This window comes from Poromitra crassiceps, assembly GCF_964638095.1.
Source record: "Poromitra crassiceps genome assembly, chromosome: 5".
NCBI classification, from domain to species: domain Eukaryota; kingdom Metazoa; phylum Chordata; class Actinopteri; order Beryciformes; family Melamphaidae; genus Poromitra; species Poromitra crassiceps.
In genome coordinates, this window is record NC_139642.1 from 29,446,303 (window position 1) to 29,468,850 (window position 22,548).

The following is a 22,548-nucleotide window of genomic DNA, read 5'->3' on the forward strand; positions in this document are numbered from 1 at the left end:
CGCCCCCAGCTAGTGACTGGGAACTGAGAGAGCAGGCCACGCGGGGGGCGGGCCCACCCAGGCAGTGGACCCAGCAGTGGACCCCCATCCGGGGACTCCCCTCCGAGACAGGCCGAGAGATGCCGGGCTAAACCATGTACAGAGCTTTCCGGCAATGAAACTCTGTAAATGGTTTATTATGGAAATAAAATTTACAAAAGAACAGAAAATTGAAAATGTAAAAAAGAGTCCAACAGAGGGATATAAAAATGTAGTTTTTAAATTATCATAAAATCAGGGAAGGGAGTTGAAAATGTAAAAAGTAGAGTCCAAAGGAAATAGAAAATGTAGTCTTTAAGTGTTCGTAGGTTTAGAGAATACTAGCTAAGAGGAGGGGAGGGGAGGATAAGAGTCGGAGGTGATGATTAAGGGGAGGGGAGGATAGGAGTTGGAGGTGATGAGGCCGGGGGGGGGGGGGGGGGTCCCCCCGGGGGGGGGGGGGGGGGGGGGGGGGGGGGTCCCCCCCTTCCCTTAGGCAGGCAGGTGACCAGGATGATGAGGATAGGGGTCGGTGGTGGTGAAGAGCCCGGGGTGTCAGACAGTAGATCAGACGGGTAGATGACGGGTAGATGGCCTAGAGTGACGACAGGTGGCTAGGGCGATGACGGCCGGACCTAGGGCTGCAGCGGCGGGGGTGTACGTCAGGCCAATGAAGGACACCTGAGTGGGAGAGAGAGAAGAGAGCGGGGGGAATCTGCGCAGAGGTGGAACTAACTCTATAGACAACAATATTTTTTTATTTTTTTTAGGATGACTAATACTATACTGCTAATTCAGGTCTAAGTACCACCTAACACCACTGTCAATGATTCAGCCCTGTTGATCATCCACTTCAGATTCAAGACAAATCTGTTAAATGTGTTTAATTGCTTTGTCCCTGTTACAGGTCAACTTTAGTGCAGGCCAGCAGTGGCAATGGGCCTTTTCCATTTAATTTCCGAGTATCGAAACCGAGTATTTCTCACTAATATGAGAGTGAGAAATGACGAGTAAACTGAACATATCAAAATGTTTTTGCCTTGGTGGTGGTGATAGATCTTCTATTCATTTTTGCTAGCACATTTTCTTCTTCAATGTGTCAGTGCTGTTTTGTCTCAGCATAACAAGAAATGTGCTGTTTGGGTTAAATGTACATTTGTTGCTTCTGGTTGTATTGTGCTTTTTGTCTTTTCTTGTTCTGTATGCTACACCCACACTCCTTCTAACTTGCTCGCCTTCCTTCCAGCAAACCCATTGCTCAATGTGTAGAGACTGGACACGTCACACCATTTCTTTGACTTTCTTTCATGCTTGACCATTCATCTATGTCTATGTAGGGTCCCTCTAGTCCAGTGTTTCTCAAACTTTTTCAGACCAAGGACAACTTAAACCAATGAAAAAAACTCGGGGACCACCTAACTCCCAAAACATCCCCAAAAACAAAAGGCCTACTACTTCAACTGTAAATTACAAATTACATGCTAATTAAATGACAAATAGCAGTACAATTAATCTAATTTTTGGCTTCCCACAATTATGAAAACAAGATAACCGATATAAAAAAAAATATATGTATATTATGTATATATGTAATTTATTTTAGTTAGTCCATTTACTCTTTTTTTTTTTTACATTTATTTCTCCTGTTCAGTTCAAATATATTCAAAGTTCAAAGAAAGTTTTTTCAAGTTCAATAAATGCACAATGTTGCCAAAGTCAAATAGGCTATCTTTTGCCATCTTCAAGTTGCATTCAGTTCAAATAAGTGTTAAATGGCTGACAGCAATTACTGAAATAGAGTGTTTGGTCAGTAACTTGGAACTCCCAACCCCCCGCTGTACTCTGTCTCTCTCCTGTAGCCCTGCAGGCAGAGTGGACGTATCTCCGCAACCGTATGTCGTAGAGAGTCACTGCTCATGGCGTTGGATTCGGGGTGAAAAAATACATAGTCCTTTAAAGGCATCGTGATCTTACCTTGAGTTTCCCAGAAAATGTAAACATTTCTCTGATTGGATAGTGGGAAGTAAAAAAAAAAGGAAAAAAATATAAATCTACTCACGGACCACTAGGGGGCGCCCACTGCTTGAGAAATATTGCTCTAGTCCTTAGAAGAGATCTTGTAGGCCAGGCAAAAAACCCTGACATTTATTTTGAGGCCATATATATCAGGAGATCTGTACCCTCTAAGAACTTTCTAATGTTTGTCTTCATAGAAACTGCTGATGGTGATATTTCTCTCTGTATTTCACCACTTTGGTAATTACTGTAACTTTATAGCATCTCCGCCTTCACTATCCACCGACTCCCTCGTGCCTCAAAGCAGGCATACTAATTTATTTATCATAGTTTTTTGATTTGTGATTAGTCCAAGCCGAATATTTGCTAAACATCTCATCTTATGTATTAACTTACAGCAGGGGTTCTCAAACTTTTTTTAGGATGAGAACTACAACTCTACTTACAAATATTTAACTAGTCACAAGCAACTTCTTTTCCCTATGTCCCTCCAAGTACATTATTTAGCACATTTTAACAATATTATGTTATTTATTTAACATTATTTAATAATGTTATAATGTTAAATACTGTAGATACTGTGTTAGCTATACATGAGTGGGATTTAGCTATGCATAAAAAAAATCATTGCATTTCATGGCAATTCAATGGCAAAAACAGGGAAGAAAACAGATTTAGGAAACGGACAGGAAATCCATTTGAAGTGCTGCTTTTAGCATTTTAACATCAAGAAATCATTCATTAACTAATCAGTCTACCAGCCTCTACATCGCTGTTTACATGCAGTTGCAGGAATGAACAAAAGAGTTACTGGAGGTATCAGAAAGCAAAATACAGGAGCTGAACACAAAGTAACAGAACACAATGACTCGACAAGTTACCAACAGACCATAGACATGATGGTAATCAGGAACATGCAGGGCAGCTGGGAAGGTAGGAACACAGGGGAGAAACGGGGGGAACTGATTGGTCGAGGGACACAAGCACACAAGTCAAAGGGGAAATTGAAACTAAATCGAGTTCATGACAATATGCAGAATTATCTGTGCCCGTCTCATCACAGCGACCGACAGCCCCGTAGTAACAGTATGGAACGAGGTAAATTAGCCACAAACCAGATGCGGCACGGGTGTGTGTGTGTTTGTGTGTGTGTGCGAGGTTGTGTGTGTGCGTTTGTGTGTGTGTGCGAGGTAGTCTGTTTGTGTGTGCGAGGTAGTAGTGTGCGAGGTAGTGTGTGTTTGTGTTTTTGTGTGCGAGGTAGTGTGTGTGTGTGTGTGTGTTTGTGTGTGCGAGGTAGTGTTTGTGTTTTTGTGTGCGAGGTAGTGTGTGTGTGTTTGTGTTTGTGTGCGAGGTAGTGTGTGTATGTGTGTGTGTGTTTGTGTTTGTGTGTGCGAGGTAGTGTTTGTGTTTTTGTGTGCGAGGTAGTGTGTGTTTGTGTGTTTGTCTTTGTGTGTGTGAGGAAGTGAACATGGCAGATTTAACAGGCCGCTGAGCAGTGGAGAGCTGCTCTCCCCCTCGTTTGCCTTCAGCTCGGCTTAATGCTCCGGCCTCCAGCCCCAAGAGAGCGCACGCTGCACACAGCCACCAGACTGAGAACAAGATAGAAGACGGGATGGAAGAAAAGATAGATAGATAGATAGATAGATAGATAGATAGATAGATAGATAGATAGATGGGTAGATTGGTAGCTACACTGCAAAATGTGTGTGTTTGTAGTCTCATATTCAATCTTAGTTGACGCCCAAACAAATCTCCCAATGCATTTTCATGTGTTTCGGGGATTTTTCGGGGAAGTATGCATATCAAGGCAGATCACTCCACTTAGTGTCAAGAAAATAAACAAGCTATCGCACTCCACTGGCTAGCCCCATATGTTGCCCTGTTCCCCGTTCCTCTGTGATCCATTCTGAATCAGGGTCACACATCGTTCCATGAGGAAATTGGAGGGGTCGAACGTTTAAAACGTTTAATTCCCAATTTCGATTTACAAGCACATCAAATTAAATTGTATAACGGATAATGGATAACGACGTTTTTTTATGATCAAAGAGAAAACTGGAAAGGACTCGTTTCCTCATTTCAAAACGAAAAACGGATGGCCGCCAAATACACGGACCGTAATTGCTGCGGTGATGGGACCGGGTAGATTGAGAGGCCAATTAACTCAGTTCGACTGTGAGTGATAGCTTTGTAACTTTCCTGTGACTGTGAGCATTATTAAAGGCATCAGGTCCAATGATGCTGCTGTATAGGAGAGGGTAGCGGCTAGACTGACTGGCTCCTTAGCTGGCAAATGATGGAAAGTCTCTGTTGAAAACATTGAAGGATGTGAAGGGAAAAGTGGAAAAAACATTGCTGTCATGTAAGAGGCCCCCTGGACAGAAAACACTTTGCCTAGTTGAAAAGACAGACAGTGAAGCATAATGAGCAGCGCTGCTGCTGCAGGTACAGTCATTTAGGAAGCCAAGACGATATAGAGTCGTGATACCAGGCGCTTCATGGGGGGGGGATTGGCAGGCAATTTGAAAATTACACAAGTGACAAGTAGGCTCATGAAAATAAGGCCGTATTTCAGCTAATAATCACTAGCTGGTGGCAGTTTCCACTCCGGAAAGCACTGAGCTGTGATGAGAGATGTTACCAATACTGTCCTGTCTCTTAACACTGCGGTTCCATCTCCCTCTCTCCCCAGGCTGGAACAAACGAGTGGACTACGAACCAGGAACAGGCAGCAAGCAGCTGTTTCCCAAGATGCACCTGGAGACGTGCGGTGGGCCGCTGTCGTCGGTGAGGACCACCGTGGAGCTGCAGACCAGCCACATCGGCAAGGGCTGCGACCGCGAGACCTACTCCGAGAAATCCCTGCAGAAGCTCTGCGGTAACTTCGGCAGACACAAACCATTAACAACAACAGCTGCAGGAGCAAGTCATTTCTGTTGGGTTTTGAATCCCATTACTGTCCTTGTGTGACCAAAATGACAAGTAACTTAGATTGAGTGTGCATTTCTGGCATGTAGCGGTAAATCAAATGTGAGTTGGGCCTGTGGCTATGATGGTGGATATATCTTGAGTATGCAGAGGATGGCTGATCAAAGACCATTTCTGACTGAGGCGGCAAAGTGAAAGTCAGTGCGGTGAATTAAAAGTAAGCTGCTAGTGAAAGCCTCAGTAAAATCCATATTATGTGCACCAGGGTCAGACGGGGCCTCCGGGCGTCTTTCTGGGCCTTTTTGAACCAACATCTAAAAGCCCTCAGTCGCCCTTGCTCTTTTATCTGGGCTTGTGTGCCTGGTAAACCCCCTAGACTAAATGAAGGCACCGGAATGGCAACTTAAAGCTGAGTCGCTAATGCTGTGACAGAGAGGGCATTAGCCGCCCCAGATGCAGCCAGACTCTCTCCTTGGTGACTGATGAGCCGCAGAGCTGCCGTGTCGTTGCCAAGAGCGCCGACAAAGCGGCCGAGCCCAGCCGCCGCCATCGCCCCTCCCCACCCCCACCTCAATAACCCCCCCCCCCCCGCCCGCCTGGGCGGCACCGCCAGCAGGGGGGCTGGAGCCATCATCTTTGACTAACGGCCTTCACAAGCCCCCCTTCCAGCTCATCTGAATGCATAACGTCCTTCGCCTTCTCCTTGCCTACCCCGGCTCCCTGTCCATGCATGGTTTACCACTAAAGAGTCCTTTTCAGAAAGCTCATAATTGTTATCTGATAGCGAATAGAATAAATTGTAATTGCTTTTTTAAAGCGCAATCCATTTGAGATAATGTACAAAGACATCGGGCAAACAGAGCAGCTGCAGCTGGGCGCTGGCGAAGTCGAAGCTTATTTATTTACTGAGGGAATCTAATTACTCTCAGTCAAAACGTTGACGTTGGCATGAATACGAGACAGAGAAAAATAGAGCTTTACAGATGGGGAAAACATTCATTAATGTGCTAATGTCGTGTTATTAGCAAAAATTAACAGACGCATGTTTCAGTTGTTTGCCTGGACAAGGGAGACATGGTGAAATATGACATTGCCCCTTTTTTTTTTATCTTGCCAGAATGGTTGCCGTATCGCTTTGATTTATTACATCCATAAGCTGTTATAAATGATTTATAAATGTGGTTTAAATGCATGAAATCCATTTGTCACTGTCACAGAGTGGGTGAAGATAGATGGCTAAGGGGATGTGAAACACACTCAAGAGAAAGGTGAGGAAGGAGGGCAAAAGTCATGTTCGTCAAGCTGACAGCATCAAAACAAAGATCTTTTATGAGCCAACATGTTGAGGTGATTGAGTCTCGGGAGTGAATGAGTGGCTTTTAAAAGCAGGAAGAGAATAGAGAGAGAAGTGAAAAGGTTGAGTTGATACAATAGAGACACTGCATGAAATAGGCCACGCCCATCATGGGGGAAAGCACTCCATTCACTCCCATATACCAGCGTCATTTTCCTTGAATTAAAGATAGCTAAAAGCTGTTGTGCGGTGGGCTGCGCAGACAACAAATGTAAACAATCGCCTATTTCAAGTTTTTTTGTACTCCCGAGCAAAACAAGGAAGCCATTCAGAATTGGCGAGAAGAAAAATGTGGATCTTGCTGTCAATGAAGTAAGTTGGAGTGTTCATCTTCCGTATATATGATCTTTGTGTGCAACACCCGACCATGCACGCGACATAGGAGAACGCCAGGATTGGGGGGGAGTTTGTGTTTCCCCCCGTTTTGGGCGTGGTTTCTGAATGATGACGCGCTCCACAGTGTCTCTATGGGGTAATGATTAGTTTGCTTTGTCAGGAGATGCAGGGATCATATAACAAAACTGTGTGACCTGTAAACAACACGTGTGATTAGCTGTGCTTCAAATTATCTGCTGTCCTCTCCACCGAGAATAACAGGACTCCTTGCTGTGCCTCTTGTCTTTGTGTTAACTTACCATAGCTCTTGGTCAATATATTCCGTCCATTTCCATAGAGGTATATTTTAGCGGTAAGCTATGCACATCTAGTGGGAAGGATGACTCGCATCTATTACCTATTGCAATTCAGTTTCATTTCTATGAATCAATAGCCACATCCTCTATCCATCTCCACCCATTGATTGGATATTAAGCTCTGCCATCTGCCTTACTCATAAGTAATCATAGCCAAGGTTAGGCCAATATACAGTGTATATATGCACTGATTGTTATTGACACGTCTTTGGTCACACCTCTCCTCCATTCCCATGGCGTTCCCCTAGGGGCCTCTTCGGGCAGCACTGACCTTCTCCCCGCACCCAGCGGCACCACCAACTGGACGGCGTCCCTGGTGACGGACAGCGGGCGGGACAGCGACTTGATCTTCCGCTTTGACGGTCGGCAGGCGGCTAAAATCCCCGACCGGGAGGTGCCCCAGAACCTGACAGACCAGTTCACCATAGCAACCTGGATGAAGCACGGGCCCAGTCCCGGGCTCAGAGCCGAGAAGGAGACCCTGCTCTGTAACTCCGACAAGACCGGTGAGTACGAGCCTCTGCTGGGGCGGCTGTGGCTCAGGAGGAGCGGGTCCTCCACTAATCGCTTTGGATAAGAGCGGTTGGTGGCTCGATCCCCGGCTCCTCCAGTCCGCATGTCGAAGTGTCCTTGGGAAAGATACTGAACCCCAAATTCACCCTTCGCTAATTCCCCCCCTTGCTAGGTTACTGTTGCTATGCAAGGCAAGCTTTCGCTATCAGCACGTAAACGAGGTGAAACCGTCTTTGTTTGCTAACTACAAAACAACTGTGTGCTAAGCTAACGTAGGTAACGCTAAAGTTGGTTAGCATCTTACCTTGGAGCAAATAGGCTGACTCTTGCGTTGATGCTACTTGATCTGTTGATCCTCGATGCATCAGCTGCTTGTGAGGTATTTCACACTGTTTAATCCATATTCGACAGAAATGTAGGGTGACAATCTCACTGCTGCCTGCTGCTATGACCTACATCTACTAACCAACCAATAGAAATGCAGCATGAAACGACGCACTAATGCTAAACACCAGTAAATGCTGAATGCTAGTAGCTACAGTAGAGATGCTAATACAGTAAATACTTATGTTACCTCAAGCTTTCTTTGCAAAATTGGCATCCTGATTTGGCCTCCTTTCCCTAGCCATAGTCTCGCTTGCCAAACTATCTCCCTTTCACGCTGTACCAGTGCAGCAGAGTCTGGCTCCTCCCACTCTCACTCTGGTATCGCTTAAAAAAAGCATCCGTTTTCTTTACAACATCCACCCAAAGTACCAAGCACACCTGCTTTATTGCATGATCCAAATCTTTGTCAGAACTTGTGATTTTCAGCATGTAGGTTGCTAGCTTGCTAGCTAGCGTTGTTGATTCACAGCGGCGGATACATTTGAGAGCGGACACGCAGGGAGCAGAAAGGGTTTCCCGTTCGCTCTGACTGAAATGCTCGGAGCCAATGCAGAGCTTATACCCGCAGCCTGAGCCTCCAATGGCAGAGCTTATACCCGCAGCCTGAGCCTGCTTCCAGTGAGTCAGACTACGCCCACGACCGGGTCCACATTCTCCTCCGCCTCCTCTTCTTTGGATTTTTTCCCCATACACATAAATACCTGATGTCGTACCCAAGTTTGATTAGATCCATGTTGCACAGGGTGGCCTGCAATAAACTTAAGATTGCTAAAGTCTGTCTGTAGGCGGCATTAGGCCGGGGACAGACTAGAAGACAAGCTGTTGGGCCCTCTAATTTCATGGGAATGTACTGTATGAAAACCAGTGTGATTGTACAGTATTAAATGAAGTTCAATGCGGACTCTAAACTTTGGAGCTGGAGAGCTGGAGGTGAGCAGGCTTCATTAGAAAAAAGGTAATGGTAGTTGCTTTAGTCTAGTAACTTACATTCATTGTAGGACAGGAATTCCAAAATGATCACTTCATTATTATTATTATTATTATATAATTATCTGCACAAGTTTATTACAACACTCTCCTCACTGTAAATTGGGTCTCCCATCTTCAAAAGAATATGATCCTCACATACTAGACCCATCCAGACCCTGGGTCATAAATCAGACATGTTTGACTTTGTTCATGTGATCAGGGCGGCTCAGATCAGTGTGGTTAAGATTGAACCTGTAAAGCCCTCACAATGCCAGGTGGATCCATCGACCCCGATCAGGCCTCAGATCAGGGATTCCCCTCCCGATTGTCAGCATGGCCAAATGTGCTGTGAATTGGTCCGATATCCTCTTGTGTGTCTTAGTGGTTAGTGAGGTCATTCCCTAACTGGAGGGCCAAGGTTTAAACCCCCATGGGATCATAACCTGCCGAAGCCAGCAGTAGCTAGCTGCACCCAAACCAGAAGGAGAAAAGAGAATTAGACAGATAAAAGTGTTTCAAAATCAAATCATCTGTTGTTTACACTTCTGCCTACATGATGCTAAAATGTATTTAGGGAACAGGGCAGCTCAGATCCTGTTGAACTGAACAAGGTTAGGACGGCTGTAATGGAACAAAATGAAACAAACCACATCATGGCATGGCTTGCAGTAAATGGTGATTCTGTTTTAAAGAAATACAGTGAAGATATGGAAGAGCTCTCCCTGTCAGGCAGTAGACTGTGAGACTGAGGTTTCATAAAGCCAGATGTCAGACTGAGTTTATCTGACAGTGATCGGTCTGGTCCCTGGGGTCTACTCCTGTCTACCTCTTTCCCCCACAGAGATGAACCGTCACCATTACTCTCTGTACGTCCATAACTGTCGCCTGGTGTTCCTGCTGAGGAGAGACTTCACCCAGGTGGACACCTTCAGGCCGGCCGAGTTCCACTGGAAGCTGGAGCAGGTAGGACGCTCAGGGAACTTATACTTCAAGGTCATCTCTGTCCATTTCATTAGTAGGCTATGGGCCATCTCAGAGACATGGATGAAGCTTCTAGCCTGGATTTAGCCTGGATTAAATATCCACTGGGATTTTACCGGTTTGGGGATAAATGTAATCCGTGCCAGTCTGTGTCTGACCCTAAAACTAGAAGACTCTGTTAGACTGGGTCCATTTGCACAGTGTTTGATGTCAAGTTTAATAGGGACTGGTAGGGTCACATGACTTCACCAAGAAGAGTCACACTGGTTGTACTGTATATCAACACTTCTAAAATGCGTTGTGCAAAGCTGTGTGTGTGTGTGTGTGTGTGTGTGTGTGTGTGTGTGTGTGTGTGTGTGTGTGTGTGTGTGTGTGTATTTCTAAGTATCTGGATGTACTAAACAGCCTCTTAAAATCCACAAAAGAAATGCTCTCACCTCCTCTCACAACCTCAATTAATTGGAGAACCATCATACACTCTATTTAATAGCCATGCAAAACATGTTTTTCAATTAATTTAACCTCTCTCCATACACTTGTTCCATGAATATGAGCATTTTCATATATTGCCGTGTGATCTCTTTGCAGCCTTAAATTAATTCCCCACTTACAGTAAATCATAGACGAATGGGTTATACAATGACATTCATGTAGAAAGCACCATCTGTCCTCACCATAATGTTCACAAGTGTCACCTACCAAAACACCCTACAGTTACCTGATGGCCACTTCAGCAAACAAGTGCAGAGACACAAACCTGCTTGCTCCAAGGACACAGCTGTGTGTGTGTGTGTGTGTGTGTGTGTGTGTGTGTGTGTGTGTGTGTGTGTGTGTGTGTGTGTGTGTGTGTGTGTGTGTGTGTGTGTGTGTGTGTGTGTGTGTGTGTGTGTGTGTGTGTGTGTGTGTGTGTGTGTGAACCCTTGAGGACCAGACAAGTGATCTCAAGGTCAGTGTGTGACCTTATTGAGGGTGTGCTAATTCAGGGGAAAGTGCATCTGGCAAGACTGGCAACAGAGTCAGGCCCTCAAGGCTTAGAGCTGTGTGTGTGTGTGTGTGTGTGTGTGTGTGTGTGTGTGTGTGTGTGTGTGTGTGTGCGTGTGCGTGTGTGGACAGCTGCTGTTTGGTGATCAAAGAGTCAGGCAGGCAGGTCACCTCGACCTCTCAGAAAGAGAGACAGCTGAGCCCAGGCGTCCAGGCGTGACACCCAGGACTAATTTGATCAGACAGATTGCTGCTCTGATTGGAGGAGAGCATGACGAGGTCGTACCTCAAACAGCTCGCTGCTCTGATTGGAGGAGAGCATGGCGAGGCTGTACCTCAGACAGATTTCTGCTCTGATTGGAGGAGAGCATGACAAAGTCATACCTCAACCTCCTGACTGCGCTCGGTGTGTGTGAGTCATCGTGTGGTGAGATTTCCCACAGAGTCAGAGCTGCCTGTTCTCTCTCTTCCAGACTCTACTTTAGATCTTCTCTGGTCTTTTTTTAAAGGCACAATGTGTATATATTTTTTTTAAGATCGGTCTTTGTCAAATTAATTGTGACACATGGTGTAATTACCAATGAGTAAAAACGAAGAACGCCAGCACTCAATGAATGTCCTTTCTGGGTTTTTATTCCATCATCAAGACCAGTGTAACAACGGACGTTTCAGCCAACAGGCCTTCTTCAGCGTTGCTCGCGTAACTACCAATGAGACCATGGTCAAGATGACGGATAGCCTCTATCTCCAGTGACAGTATTAGTTGTTAGTGACAGTGTTTGTTTCTTAATTTTGGTCAAAGGGTTTCTCCTTTGCTTGATGGAAAAGGAGAAACATGGCCTTTTGCTCATGTCACCATCTGCTGTTGGAGAGTCTGGAAAGTCATTGGAAAGTCTTAAAGATTTTGGTCCATTTCCTCTGGAAGAACAGCGTCCTCCTCTTCCTGTTTTCTCGAGGCCAGTAGAGGCTGCCTGACTTCTCTGTGACACTCTTCCTTGTTTATGGTGTGTGACGGTTCTAATGTCTCAAAATGAATGTGATTAATGTTTAAATTATACACATATTATAGCACCTTTACTTTAGGTTACTGTAATTTCATGCAGTACAGCACTTCTTTGGGCGGTTCCAGTAAAAAGGAAGGTAATTAGTAAATACTGTGGTCTTGCCTTAATGGATTTCAGTTTGGTGTTTTTTTCCTCTTGTACTTCTTATTAGAGTTTGAAGTAATAAGTAAACATACAGTACACCTTAGTAACAGGCTGCACATTAGCTGTACCATATAGAGCTAACACTATTCAATCTCTCTCTTATGTCTCTCATCTTCCTCTCTTTTGTTACTAGTCCCTCAGAGAATGGAAGGACACTTTCATTAAGTTGTTATCTCCTCTCTCTGCTCTCGCATCCTCTGCTAATGTGGTTTATAACAAAATGAACTTCTGAAAGACTCCAACCTGGAAAACCCTCGCACAAAAGATTCTCCTCCTCTCCCCATGTTTTGGTTGATCACAGAAGTTCAATTATATTCCTTTGTGCTATCTGTTATAATAATGACAGACACTGGGTATTTTATGTGCATTATGCAGAGGCCTATTGTGTTCAGTCAGTGTGGTATTTTGGAGTTTTGTCTGTGGTGGGCTTTGTTGAGACAGATGGCCTGAGGTAGAGGTTTTGTCAAACCACTCTTTGTGTTTGCTTTGTTATTCTTGCAGACACTTTGAGAAGGAGACTCCATCTTGGAGGTGTTTTGTGTGCTAGCTGATAATGAATGAGCCGCAGCATGTGTAATAACTGTGTAGAAAATTGGACTGTGCCCAATGTGCTGTCCAAAAAAACAGTCTTTGGCAGACGCAGCGGTCCAGAGAATTCACAGGCAGTTGAAAGAATGGCTCTGCACTGAAAAGGCACAAACATAATACACACACGCACATACGCACGCGTGTGCGCGCGCACACACACACACACACACACACACACACACACACGCACACACCCGGGAAATCTATGCAGTCTTTTATACATGAGGCTCCGGGCCCTGCTGGTTTTTATTTCTAGCCATCTAGTCAGACTGATTCACACCTGGGGCACCGGGTGAATGAGTTAATGGAACTACCTGGCAGGATAGAAGACCAGCAGCGCTGTGGCACTCAAGGACCCACAGTTTTAGAGGTATCAAAATATTAACTTAGGTAATACTGTTATGCAGCATTTTGGAAATGATTTATCTTGCTTTTTTTATCGTTTTTCATAGCATCCCATTTTAAGCATCTGTCCATCCGTCTGTCCACCCATTCTAGCATGAGATGTCCGTTCGTAGCCTAAGCCCCTCCCCCCGGCTCCATAAAGACAGAGAGAGAAGAGTGGTGGTTGAGCGAGGTAGAGAGTGAATGGAGAGAGCAGTGTTTCTGCTACAAAAAAATTGGTTCCGGACATGTGTCCTGGATTATTTCAGTTTAATGGATGGATAGATTGGATGGATTCAGATGGGATAAATTCCGGACAAATATTAGATCTGTGTTTATTGAGCTTAAACATAATTGATAGCAGTCAGCCTATAATCTCGAGATTGCCGTAGATTCCCTGTGCCAACCATGCTTCTATGACCAGTCAATCAAACAGAACGACCCAAAATGCAAGCTTGGCGGTTGAGAAATGCATATCTCCACGCACGCAGCGTCAACGCTGATACACGCTGCCTTGCATGCTGAGTCTCAGGCAAGAGCCCGTGAATTCCACAGAGGGGCTGGTTAAATGGAGCCCGCAGTGGAATTTGCAGGGCGTTGTGTGAGACGAGGACAGAGAAACGAATGAGGAGTCATCATAAAAATAAACGGTGGATATACTAATGCTCACATCACTGGCAAGTGGCAAGTGCTTTCACTTCTCAGATGAAGGCTACAGATAACTAATAATAGCCTATTCTTCCATCAGTGTAAAGTTAATTCCCAGCTGAGCTTGTGAAGTTTAATTCGCCTATTGTCCATTCTGAAAGCGAGTTGGACCACCGTGTCTCAATCAGCCGTAGTCTGCTTTTAATATTATCATCGTCATTGACAATGACGTTAGACCCACATGGTTTCAGAAAATACTCTTTAAGGTTTGATTCATGTCTCATCTCTCTCTCTCTGTCTCTCTGTCTCTCTCTGTCTCTCTCTCTGTCTCTCTGTGTCTCTCTCTCTGTCTCTCTGTCTCTCTCTCATCTCTGCATGTGTCTCTCTCTCTGTCTCTCTCTGTCTCTCTCTCGTCTCTGCATGTCGACACCACCGAAGCTCAGTGGCTAAGCCCAGTGGCATATTGAGCCTAGTTGCTTACGTACGTAGCCTAGTGTACCAAACCTGCACCGCTTAAAACAACACCTGAGTGTGATTTTTATTCACGCATATGGACCCAAACAAAACACATGGAAACAACCTTGTTTTTTGTCAGATGACTGAAACAACCATTTTGGGACATTTTGGGGCCGCTGTACCATAGTCTTTGATATGCTGCTGGCTGGATTCATTTCTGGCCCATTAGGACCATAAAAGGTACGCTAGAGCGTCTGTCTGCAGTTGCCAAATATGAGCTGTCAGAGGCGCTTCGCTGTTTCCATATTTCGACAGAGTTTCAGAATGTGTCCCACGTCGAGAGATAAATGAAATGCTCAGCGTACAGTTAGAACAAAGCCTTCATTGTATCCTGCGCTGACAGAGTGGAGGGACTGCTGGCTGGCCAGAGGAGAAAATCAATGAGAAGTCTCCTCGAGTGTTCCAACCCCAAAAAGAACGCGAAACATGGCCGGGGATAATTGAGATAATTGAATGATGTTTCCGCCGGGAGTCTAAATTGAACGTGGAAGTGACATCATTATCCGTGGCTACTCCATAGAAAATGCTTTTCCCCCCCAGCGAAGCAATCAAGCAAACACTCAGGGGGGCTTTCTCTGATTTCACCAGCGGACAGCGGTGGAGAGCAGGAACATATGAAGATGAAACCAGAGACTGAAAAGCCTTTAAACCAGAGCTGTGTATATAGAAGAGTCGTGACATCTCCATTCACTCCAATGGACCAGGTTTTTACTCTCAAGAGTTCTCAGAAGTAAGGTTCTGGATTAAGCAGCGCTGTTGAGTTGCAGCAAAATGTGATGTACTTTTGAAAGGGTCAGACGTTTACAGAATCAAATTGTATATCAGCTTTATTTTGGCATTCAAACGTAGCATGAGCCCCCCTCCTGGCTATTCATTGGCCACTGAGTCACGCATTTTGGACCTTTGCTGACACCACTCTCTTACTAGATAGCTCTGCTTTAAACCATTAAGCCCGCCCAACACATGATCCGCGGTAAAACAGCTGTGCCCCCGCTCTGCCATTGTTTTCTATGGGGAGAGCGATGCCTCCGCTCTGCCATTGTTTTCTATGGGGAGAGCGATGCCTCCCAACTAGGCGGCAGCTCTACCCGCACCGCTCAAATGTGCCACCGTGCGCTGCTCTCAAAGTTCAAATTGTTTAAACTTTGACCTACTTACCGCTGACCTTTCTCCGCCATATGGAAAAGAGCACGAGCACCTCACAGTGAGAGAAGAGAAGATCGCTTATCATGTGAAGGCAGCTTTAGTTGACTGATTTTGTACATTACGACAGACCTCACCACTGCCTTATTAAACTAAATTATTCAATTTATGATAGCAATTCAAACGCTTTTTCTCATTCCCTCACTCCGTATGCCCCATCAGTTTCATATATGTTTGGATAAGAGATTGACCATTGATATTCTAGTCACAAACAATGTCCAACAAGCGTCCAAGGCGATTTCTATTCTACTCACAAACAATGCCTGAATGTATGCTCAATTAGGACAATGAAACATGGAGACACAGCATATATCTTTTTGCCTGGCATGATGTTCTCCCACAGTTGCCTTCAAAGCTGGCCTATCATCAAAACAAACAATCTCCCGAGCCCAATTTGAACGTTCATCATTGTTCAGCATCTGGCATTTTCAAATTGCTGACGTGCGGCTGCTGATTGCTATCATCAGCAACTCCTTGTTAGCGAGCGATGGGTTGTTTAGGGAGTGTGCTACCTGACACAGCTGTAGAATGATGGGGCTTTAATTCAAAGAGCTAGGAAAGGTGGAAGTCGGCGCAGCATCTGTTTAGCTTGGAGAGGAAGGGCTTTTTGATGCGGACGGACGGGCGGGCGGGCATACAGTACTCACACGTACAAAAAGTGTACATCCTGGTCTCTACCATATTGTACATTTCCATATTTTAGATAGATAAAATGTTTGTGTGTGTGTAGTTTGTGTTTGGTTAGATCAGAATGCAGAAGCCTTAGCACCCATGCAAATGTTTGGCAGGTCTCTCTGTTACCTCATCTGTCTTAATATATTACCTTCTGTCTCTAACACACACACACACACACACACACACCACACACACACACACACACACACACACACATTTTCCTCCTCATGGGAGGCGGGTCGTGTTGAATGATAGATGACTCCTACTAAAGAAGCCTGCTAAATTTAGAGCTCCACTGCGCCAACTGCTACACAACTACATGCACACACACACACACACACACACACACACACACACAGACACACACGCACACACACACACACACACACACACACACGCACACACACAGACTTTTGAATGGTCTTCTTGGCTGGCTATTTAAAGTGCAGTCTCAAGCTGCAGACACACCAGACGCGAATAGCCGCAAAGCGCCTCAATCAGACTGGCCATGGCGCACCGGCTCGCACCTGCAGCGCCAGTTTCACCATCTGGTCCATTTCTTCCGCAAACTGTGAGGGATTGTGTCAAGTCGGGCAGGAAGTGGCTTACACGAACGATATAGAGCATCCGGTAAATTGTCAAAATAAAACGCCCTGATTGATGACGGCGACGGCTGTCCAGCCTATTTGTCAGGTGTCTACGCTTTTACAGGAGGCCTACATGTGTGTAAACAGAGAGCGAGAGAGATGAGCAGGCACACACACAAGCAGAGAGATGAGAGAGAGAGAGACAGAGAGAGAGAGAGACAGACAGAGAGAGAGAGAAACAGACAGACAGACAGAGAGAGAGAGAGATGAGAGAGAGAAGTGCAGAGGAGCAGAGAGAGAGAGATGAGAGAGAGAAGTGCAGAGGAGCAGAGAGAGAGAGAGATAAACAGGAGAGAGAGACAGAGAGAGATGAGAGAGAGAAGTGCAGAGGAGCAGAGAGAGAGAGAGAGAGAGATAAACAGGAGAGAAAGAGAGAAAGATGAGAGAGATAAACGGGGGAGAGAGACAGAGAGAGATAAACAAGAGAGAGAGACAGAGAGAGATGAGAGAGAGAAGTGCAGCGGAGCAGAGAGAGATAAACAGGAGAGAGAGAGACAGAGAGAGATGAGAGAGAGAAGTGCAGAGGAGCAGAGAGAGAGAGAGAGAGATAAACAGGAGAGAAAGAGAGAAAGATGAGAGAGATAAACGGGGGAGAGAGACATAGAGACATGAGAGAGATAAACAGGAGAGAGAGACAGAGAGAGATAAACAGGAGAGAGGGACAGAGAGAGATGAGGGAGATAAACAGGAGAGAGAGACAGAGAGAGATAAACAGGAGAGAGGGACAGAGAGAGATGAGAGAGATAAACAGGAGAGAGAGACAGAGAGATAAACAGGAGAGAGAGACAGAGAGATAAACAGGAGAGAGAGACAGAGAGATAAACAGGAGAGAGAGACAGAGAGAGATGAGAGAGATAAACAGGAGAGAGAGACAGAGAGAGATGAGAGAGATGGAGAGAGAGACAGAGAGAGACGAGAGAGATAAACAGGAGAGAGAGACAGAGAGAGATGAGAGAGATAAACAGGAGAGAGAGACAGAGAGATAAACAGGAGAGAGAGACAGAGAGAGATGAGAGAGACAGAGAGAGAGATGAGAGAGATAAACAGGAGAGAGAGACAGAGAGAGATGAGAGAGATAAACAAGAGAGAGAGACAGAGAGATAAACAGGAGAGAGAGACAGAGAGAGATGAGAGAGACAGAGAGAGAGATGAGAGAGATAAACAGGAGAGAGAGACAGAGAGATAAACAGGAGAGAGAGACAGAGAGAGATGAGAGAGAGATGAGAGAGATAAACAGGAGAGAGAGACAGAGAGAGATGAGAGAGATAAACAAGAGAGAGAGACAGAGAGAGATGAGAGAGATAAACAGGAGAGAGAGATGGAGAGAGATGAGAGAGATAAACAGGAGAGAGAGACAGAGAGAGATGAGAGAGATAAACAGGAGAGAGAGACAGAGAGAGATAAACAGGAGAGAGAGATGAGAGAGATAAACAGGAGAGAGAGACAGAGAGAGATGAGAGAGATAAACAGGAGAGAGAGACAGAAGCCGTTTTCCCACATGCGTACCGGAAAATTACCTGTAAGTCAATATCGGACATTTCCCTTCACACTTCGGCTCGCGCATGTGGGAATCTATCAGCGAATTTGCCTGTATGTTGGGGGGCGGGGGGAGGGGGGAGCTTATTTGGGGGGTCGGCAAAACTCGAAATAAGTTCGCTTGTCAGTTGTCACACAATAAATCACACTCGTTTGACTTAAGAGCAGCGTCAAGCCGCCAGCGTAATAAACACAGCCGATTTGCCCCCTCCCCTCTCTGCTCGAGAGCAGCAGCCACGGACAAACACAGCGAGAATGGCAGAGGCTTGCAAGCTGCTCAACGCTTGTATGTATGTAGAGAAAGCAAATGCATGAAGCAAAATGTGGAAGTAGTTTGCTTTGATGTGCGCGAATGATTAGATGATGCACTTTGAAGAAGTTGGGATCCGTGTCTGAGAGAAATAGTTGCTGGTTCGATGTTTATCCGTTCACCTGCGTCGCGTTGAAGCACTTTTTACAGACTGGCTTCGTTTGATGTATCCGGGGTTGCCTTCGGAAATCAGCAAGCTGACATACTGCTCTTATTAGGCTATCACAAGGTAATTTCGCCAGTTTGCTTTAATGTGCGCGAATGATTAGATTATGCCCGCTGGAACATTAAGCAACGTGTGTAGGCTACACTTCGCCCATGATTGAAGGACCGCTGTCGCGGAAAATGACTGGACCCGTTTCCACTTGCGTCCCCTTAAGAGCATACCGCTCTTCTGACTGGCTCGAAACTGGTGAAATGTCGGGGACGACGGCTTCGCGCTTATACCGGCACGACGTCTTTCCCACATGCAGGCATTAGACCACGTTCCGGTCATTTAGCGGTACAAAGCGCATGTGGGAAAAGGGCTAGAGAGAGATGAGAGAGATAAACAGGAGAGAGAGACAGAGAGAGATAAACAGGAGAGAGAGACAGAGAGAGATGAGAGAGATAAAGAGGAGTGAGAGACAGAGAGAGATGAGAGAGATAAACAGGAGAGAGAGACAGAGAGAGATGAGAGAGATAAACAGGAGAGAGAGACAGAGAGAGATGAGAGAGATAAACAGGAGAGAGAGAGAAGTGCAGAGGAGCAGAGAGAGAGAGAGAAAGTGAAAGTGGAGTAAAGCACGTGTGGTGAACGGCCAGGCAGCTCCTGCTCCAGCATGAAGTTACGCTTGGTGGCACTTTAGAACCTGGTCTGTTTGCAGCATCAGTCTCCTAGAGACCGGTTTTAACTCTTCTTGTGTATCCACCTAAGTCACTGTAGTGCACACACAGACACACATACACACACACACACACACACACACACACACACACACACACACACACACACACACACACACACACTGACACAGTACACTGACAGTATCTGAAAGCTTTGAAGTATCTCTCTTCTTATTCAGAAATCATCCATCTGTATAGCTGTATTTTTGTCCAAAGGCTCAAGACTCCATTAGTGTGTGTGTGTGTGTGTGTGTGTGTGTGTGTGTGTGTGTGTGTGTGTGTGTGTGTGTGTGTGTGTGTGTGTGTGTTGTTTGTCTGTTTGTCTGTCTGTAGCTCCACTCCACCTCTCGCTCAAGGCTAAGATCTCCCAGCTTTACTCTTAAGGTATGGCCGATGCTACACTGCACTGCACTCAGAGAGAGGGAGAGACAGAGAGAGAGAGAGAGGAAGGGAGACAGAGACACAGAGAGGGGGAAGAGAGACAGAAGGAGAGAGTGAGAGGGGGGAGACAGAGAGAGACAGAGAGACACAGAGAGAAGGGGAAGAGAGACAGAGGGATAGAGAGGCGGGGGGAGACAGAGAGAGACAGGGAGAGACAGAGAGACACAGAGAGAGGGGGAAGAGAGACAGAGGGAGAGAGAGGCGGGGGGAGACAGAGAGAGACAGGGAGGGACAGAGAGACACAGAGAAAGGGGGAAGAGAGACAGAGGGAGAGAGAGGGGGGGAGACAGAGAGACAGAGGGGGATAGAGAGAGAGAGAGAGGGAGACAGAGAGAGATTGGTTGTTGTCCATGCCACTCTTCCTGTAAAATTGCCCTAAGTGGACCGTGCAGTGCCTGTGTTTGCTCTGCAGTTGAAATCCCTGAAATGAGGGCTCTCATCACAGTGGTCATCTCCTATCAGAAGCACATACACACACACACACACACACACACACACACACACACACACACACACACACACACACACACACACACACACACACACACACACACACACACACACACACACACACACACACACACACACACACACACACACACACACACACACACACACACACACACACACACACACACACACACACACACACACACACACACACACACACACACACACACACACACACACGGGGCGGCTTTAGCTCAGGAGGTAGAGCGGGTCGGCCAATGACGTAAGGGTTGGCGGTTCGATCCCCGCTCCCTCCCAGCTGCTGTCGCTGTGTCCTTGGGCAAGACACTTAACCCTCCTTGCTCCCGATGGTGTGTAGGCACCCTGCGTGGCAGCCTGCCGCCATCGGTGTATGAATGGGTGAATGTAGACTATCTACTCATTGTAAAGCGCTTTGGATAAAAGCGCTATATAAATGCAGACCATTTATATAAATGCAGACCATTTACACACACACACACACTGCACTTATGCAGATAGCCTTGTTTGTATTCAGGTGGAAATCTTATGGACAGCAAGGTTCAATAAAAAGATGGGAGGACAGACAGAGAGGATAGAGGAGGTAAGGAGGAGAAGAAGGAAGAGGTGGATGAGAGAAAGAGCTCAGGGAGAGAGATGAAAGAGAGGAATATGGTAAAGAGGAAGAGAGAGAGAGATGGAGGCAAAACACAACAGAAGAACTGACAAAGAGCTTCCCACTGGGAGAGAGACACATGGTGATATGTGAGAGAACGAGACATTAGAACATGGAACAAACAGACCACCCTGAAGCCACACGGCTGCTGACTTCCTACTGATATCACACACACACACACACACACACACACACACACACACACAGACACACTATCTGCTGGATATGTAAGTGAGGCACACACACAGACAGGTTGATGGACAGACGTGAGATTGATGCAGGCACACAGAGAAACAGCACAGGAAGTCAAAATATGATACAGAATCAGAATTGAGAGGTGTCTTCATAGCAGGTAGACTTGCTTTGCATCCTTCTCTGCATAATATCACTCATTCATCATCGACGGTGTTATCTCTTCTCATATTCTGTCAGGAGCGTCTCACCCTCCTCCACTATCACAGACGGCTTGAAACAATGACAAACAGGATGTTCCTCTGTGTGGAAGAATGCATGAGAGACCTTTTCTTTTCTTGTGTGTTCAAGTCTGCTCTGCTATCTGTGGTTAGAAGAGGCACTCTTGTGTTCAGAATGAGGCACCAGACTTGTTGAGGTTAAAAGAGACAACAGTTTATCCCACAACCGGTGGGGGGAGGGAGCGAGGGCAAAAAGAAAAAAAGACAGAAAAAAACTCTGGCAGGTTCAACCTGGAGCGAGGTGTCCAGGTGGGATAACCAGGGTCACACACCGGCTGCTGCCTGGACACACACACACACACACACACACACACACACACACACACACACACACACACACACACACACACACACACACACACACACACACACAGGGAGAGAGGGAGACACGGTTCAGATACAGTAAGAGAGAGAGCAAACTCTTAGTCACACTCGTACTTCAATCCCCCAACTTGTGTCCTTCGCAAAGAATTCACCAAGCCAACTGTGCATCCACATGATAGGACTGTGTGCAGGGGGAATAAAACATCCAAGCACAGGATCAAACGTACCTCATTGTTATCGTTAATGCGAGGTTTGAACGTGGCCCTGAGTTGCCTCTTTGCCTTTATTTCTGCTGACAGCTGTGCTATCCCCACATGACTGTGCTTGTATTGGTCGTTCATTACTTTGCCTTAGAGCTGCCTGAGCTGCACATGGGCGCTGTGTGTGTGTGTGTGTGTGTGTGTGTGTGTGTGTGTGTGTGTGTGTGTGTGTGTGTGTGTGTGTGTGTGTGTGTGTGTGTGCATGTCTAGACGTGGCGAAGCGGATTGGTGTGCTGTTTGTGTGTGTGTACGGGTTGATGTGCCTTGTATGACTGTGTTCAGAGGCTCTTCCAACGCAGAACCAGTCCTTATGAACTAAGAGGAACATCTATGTTTATGAAAACAAAAACAAGAACGAATGTGAAACAGAGATGCATCTCAGTAAAAGGGGTGAACCTGTGGAACAATTTTGATGATGAAATGAAACTGTGCAACTCACTTAAGACTTTCAAAAATATGTATAAATG

The 22,548-nt window shown here is 45.9% G+C and overlaps 1 protein-coding gene across 1 annotated transcript in view; it reads left to right on the forward strand.

Annotated features, from left to right (window-relative positions):
- Positions 1-22,548, forward strand: part of LOC310776415 (calsyntenin-2-like) — a gene marked incomplete at both ends in the record, with an annotated part of 309,056 nt that overhangs the window by 220,520 nt on the left and 65,988 nt on the right. Inside the window, 3 exons of the mRNA XM_083636607.1 lie at positions 4,727-4,912; positions 7,257-7,514; positions 9,719-9,840. Coding sequence (XP_083492733.1) covers positions 4,727-4,912; positions 7,257-7,514; positions 9,719-9,840 — 566 coding nt within the window. The remainder of the gene's footprint in view (positions 1-4,726; positions 4,913-7,256; positions 7,515-9,718; positions 9,841-22,548) is intronic.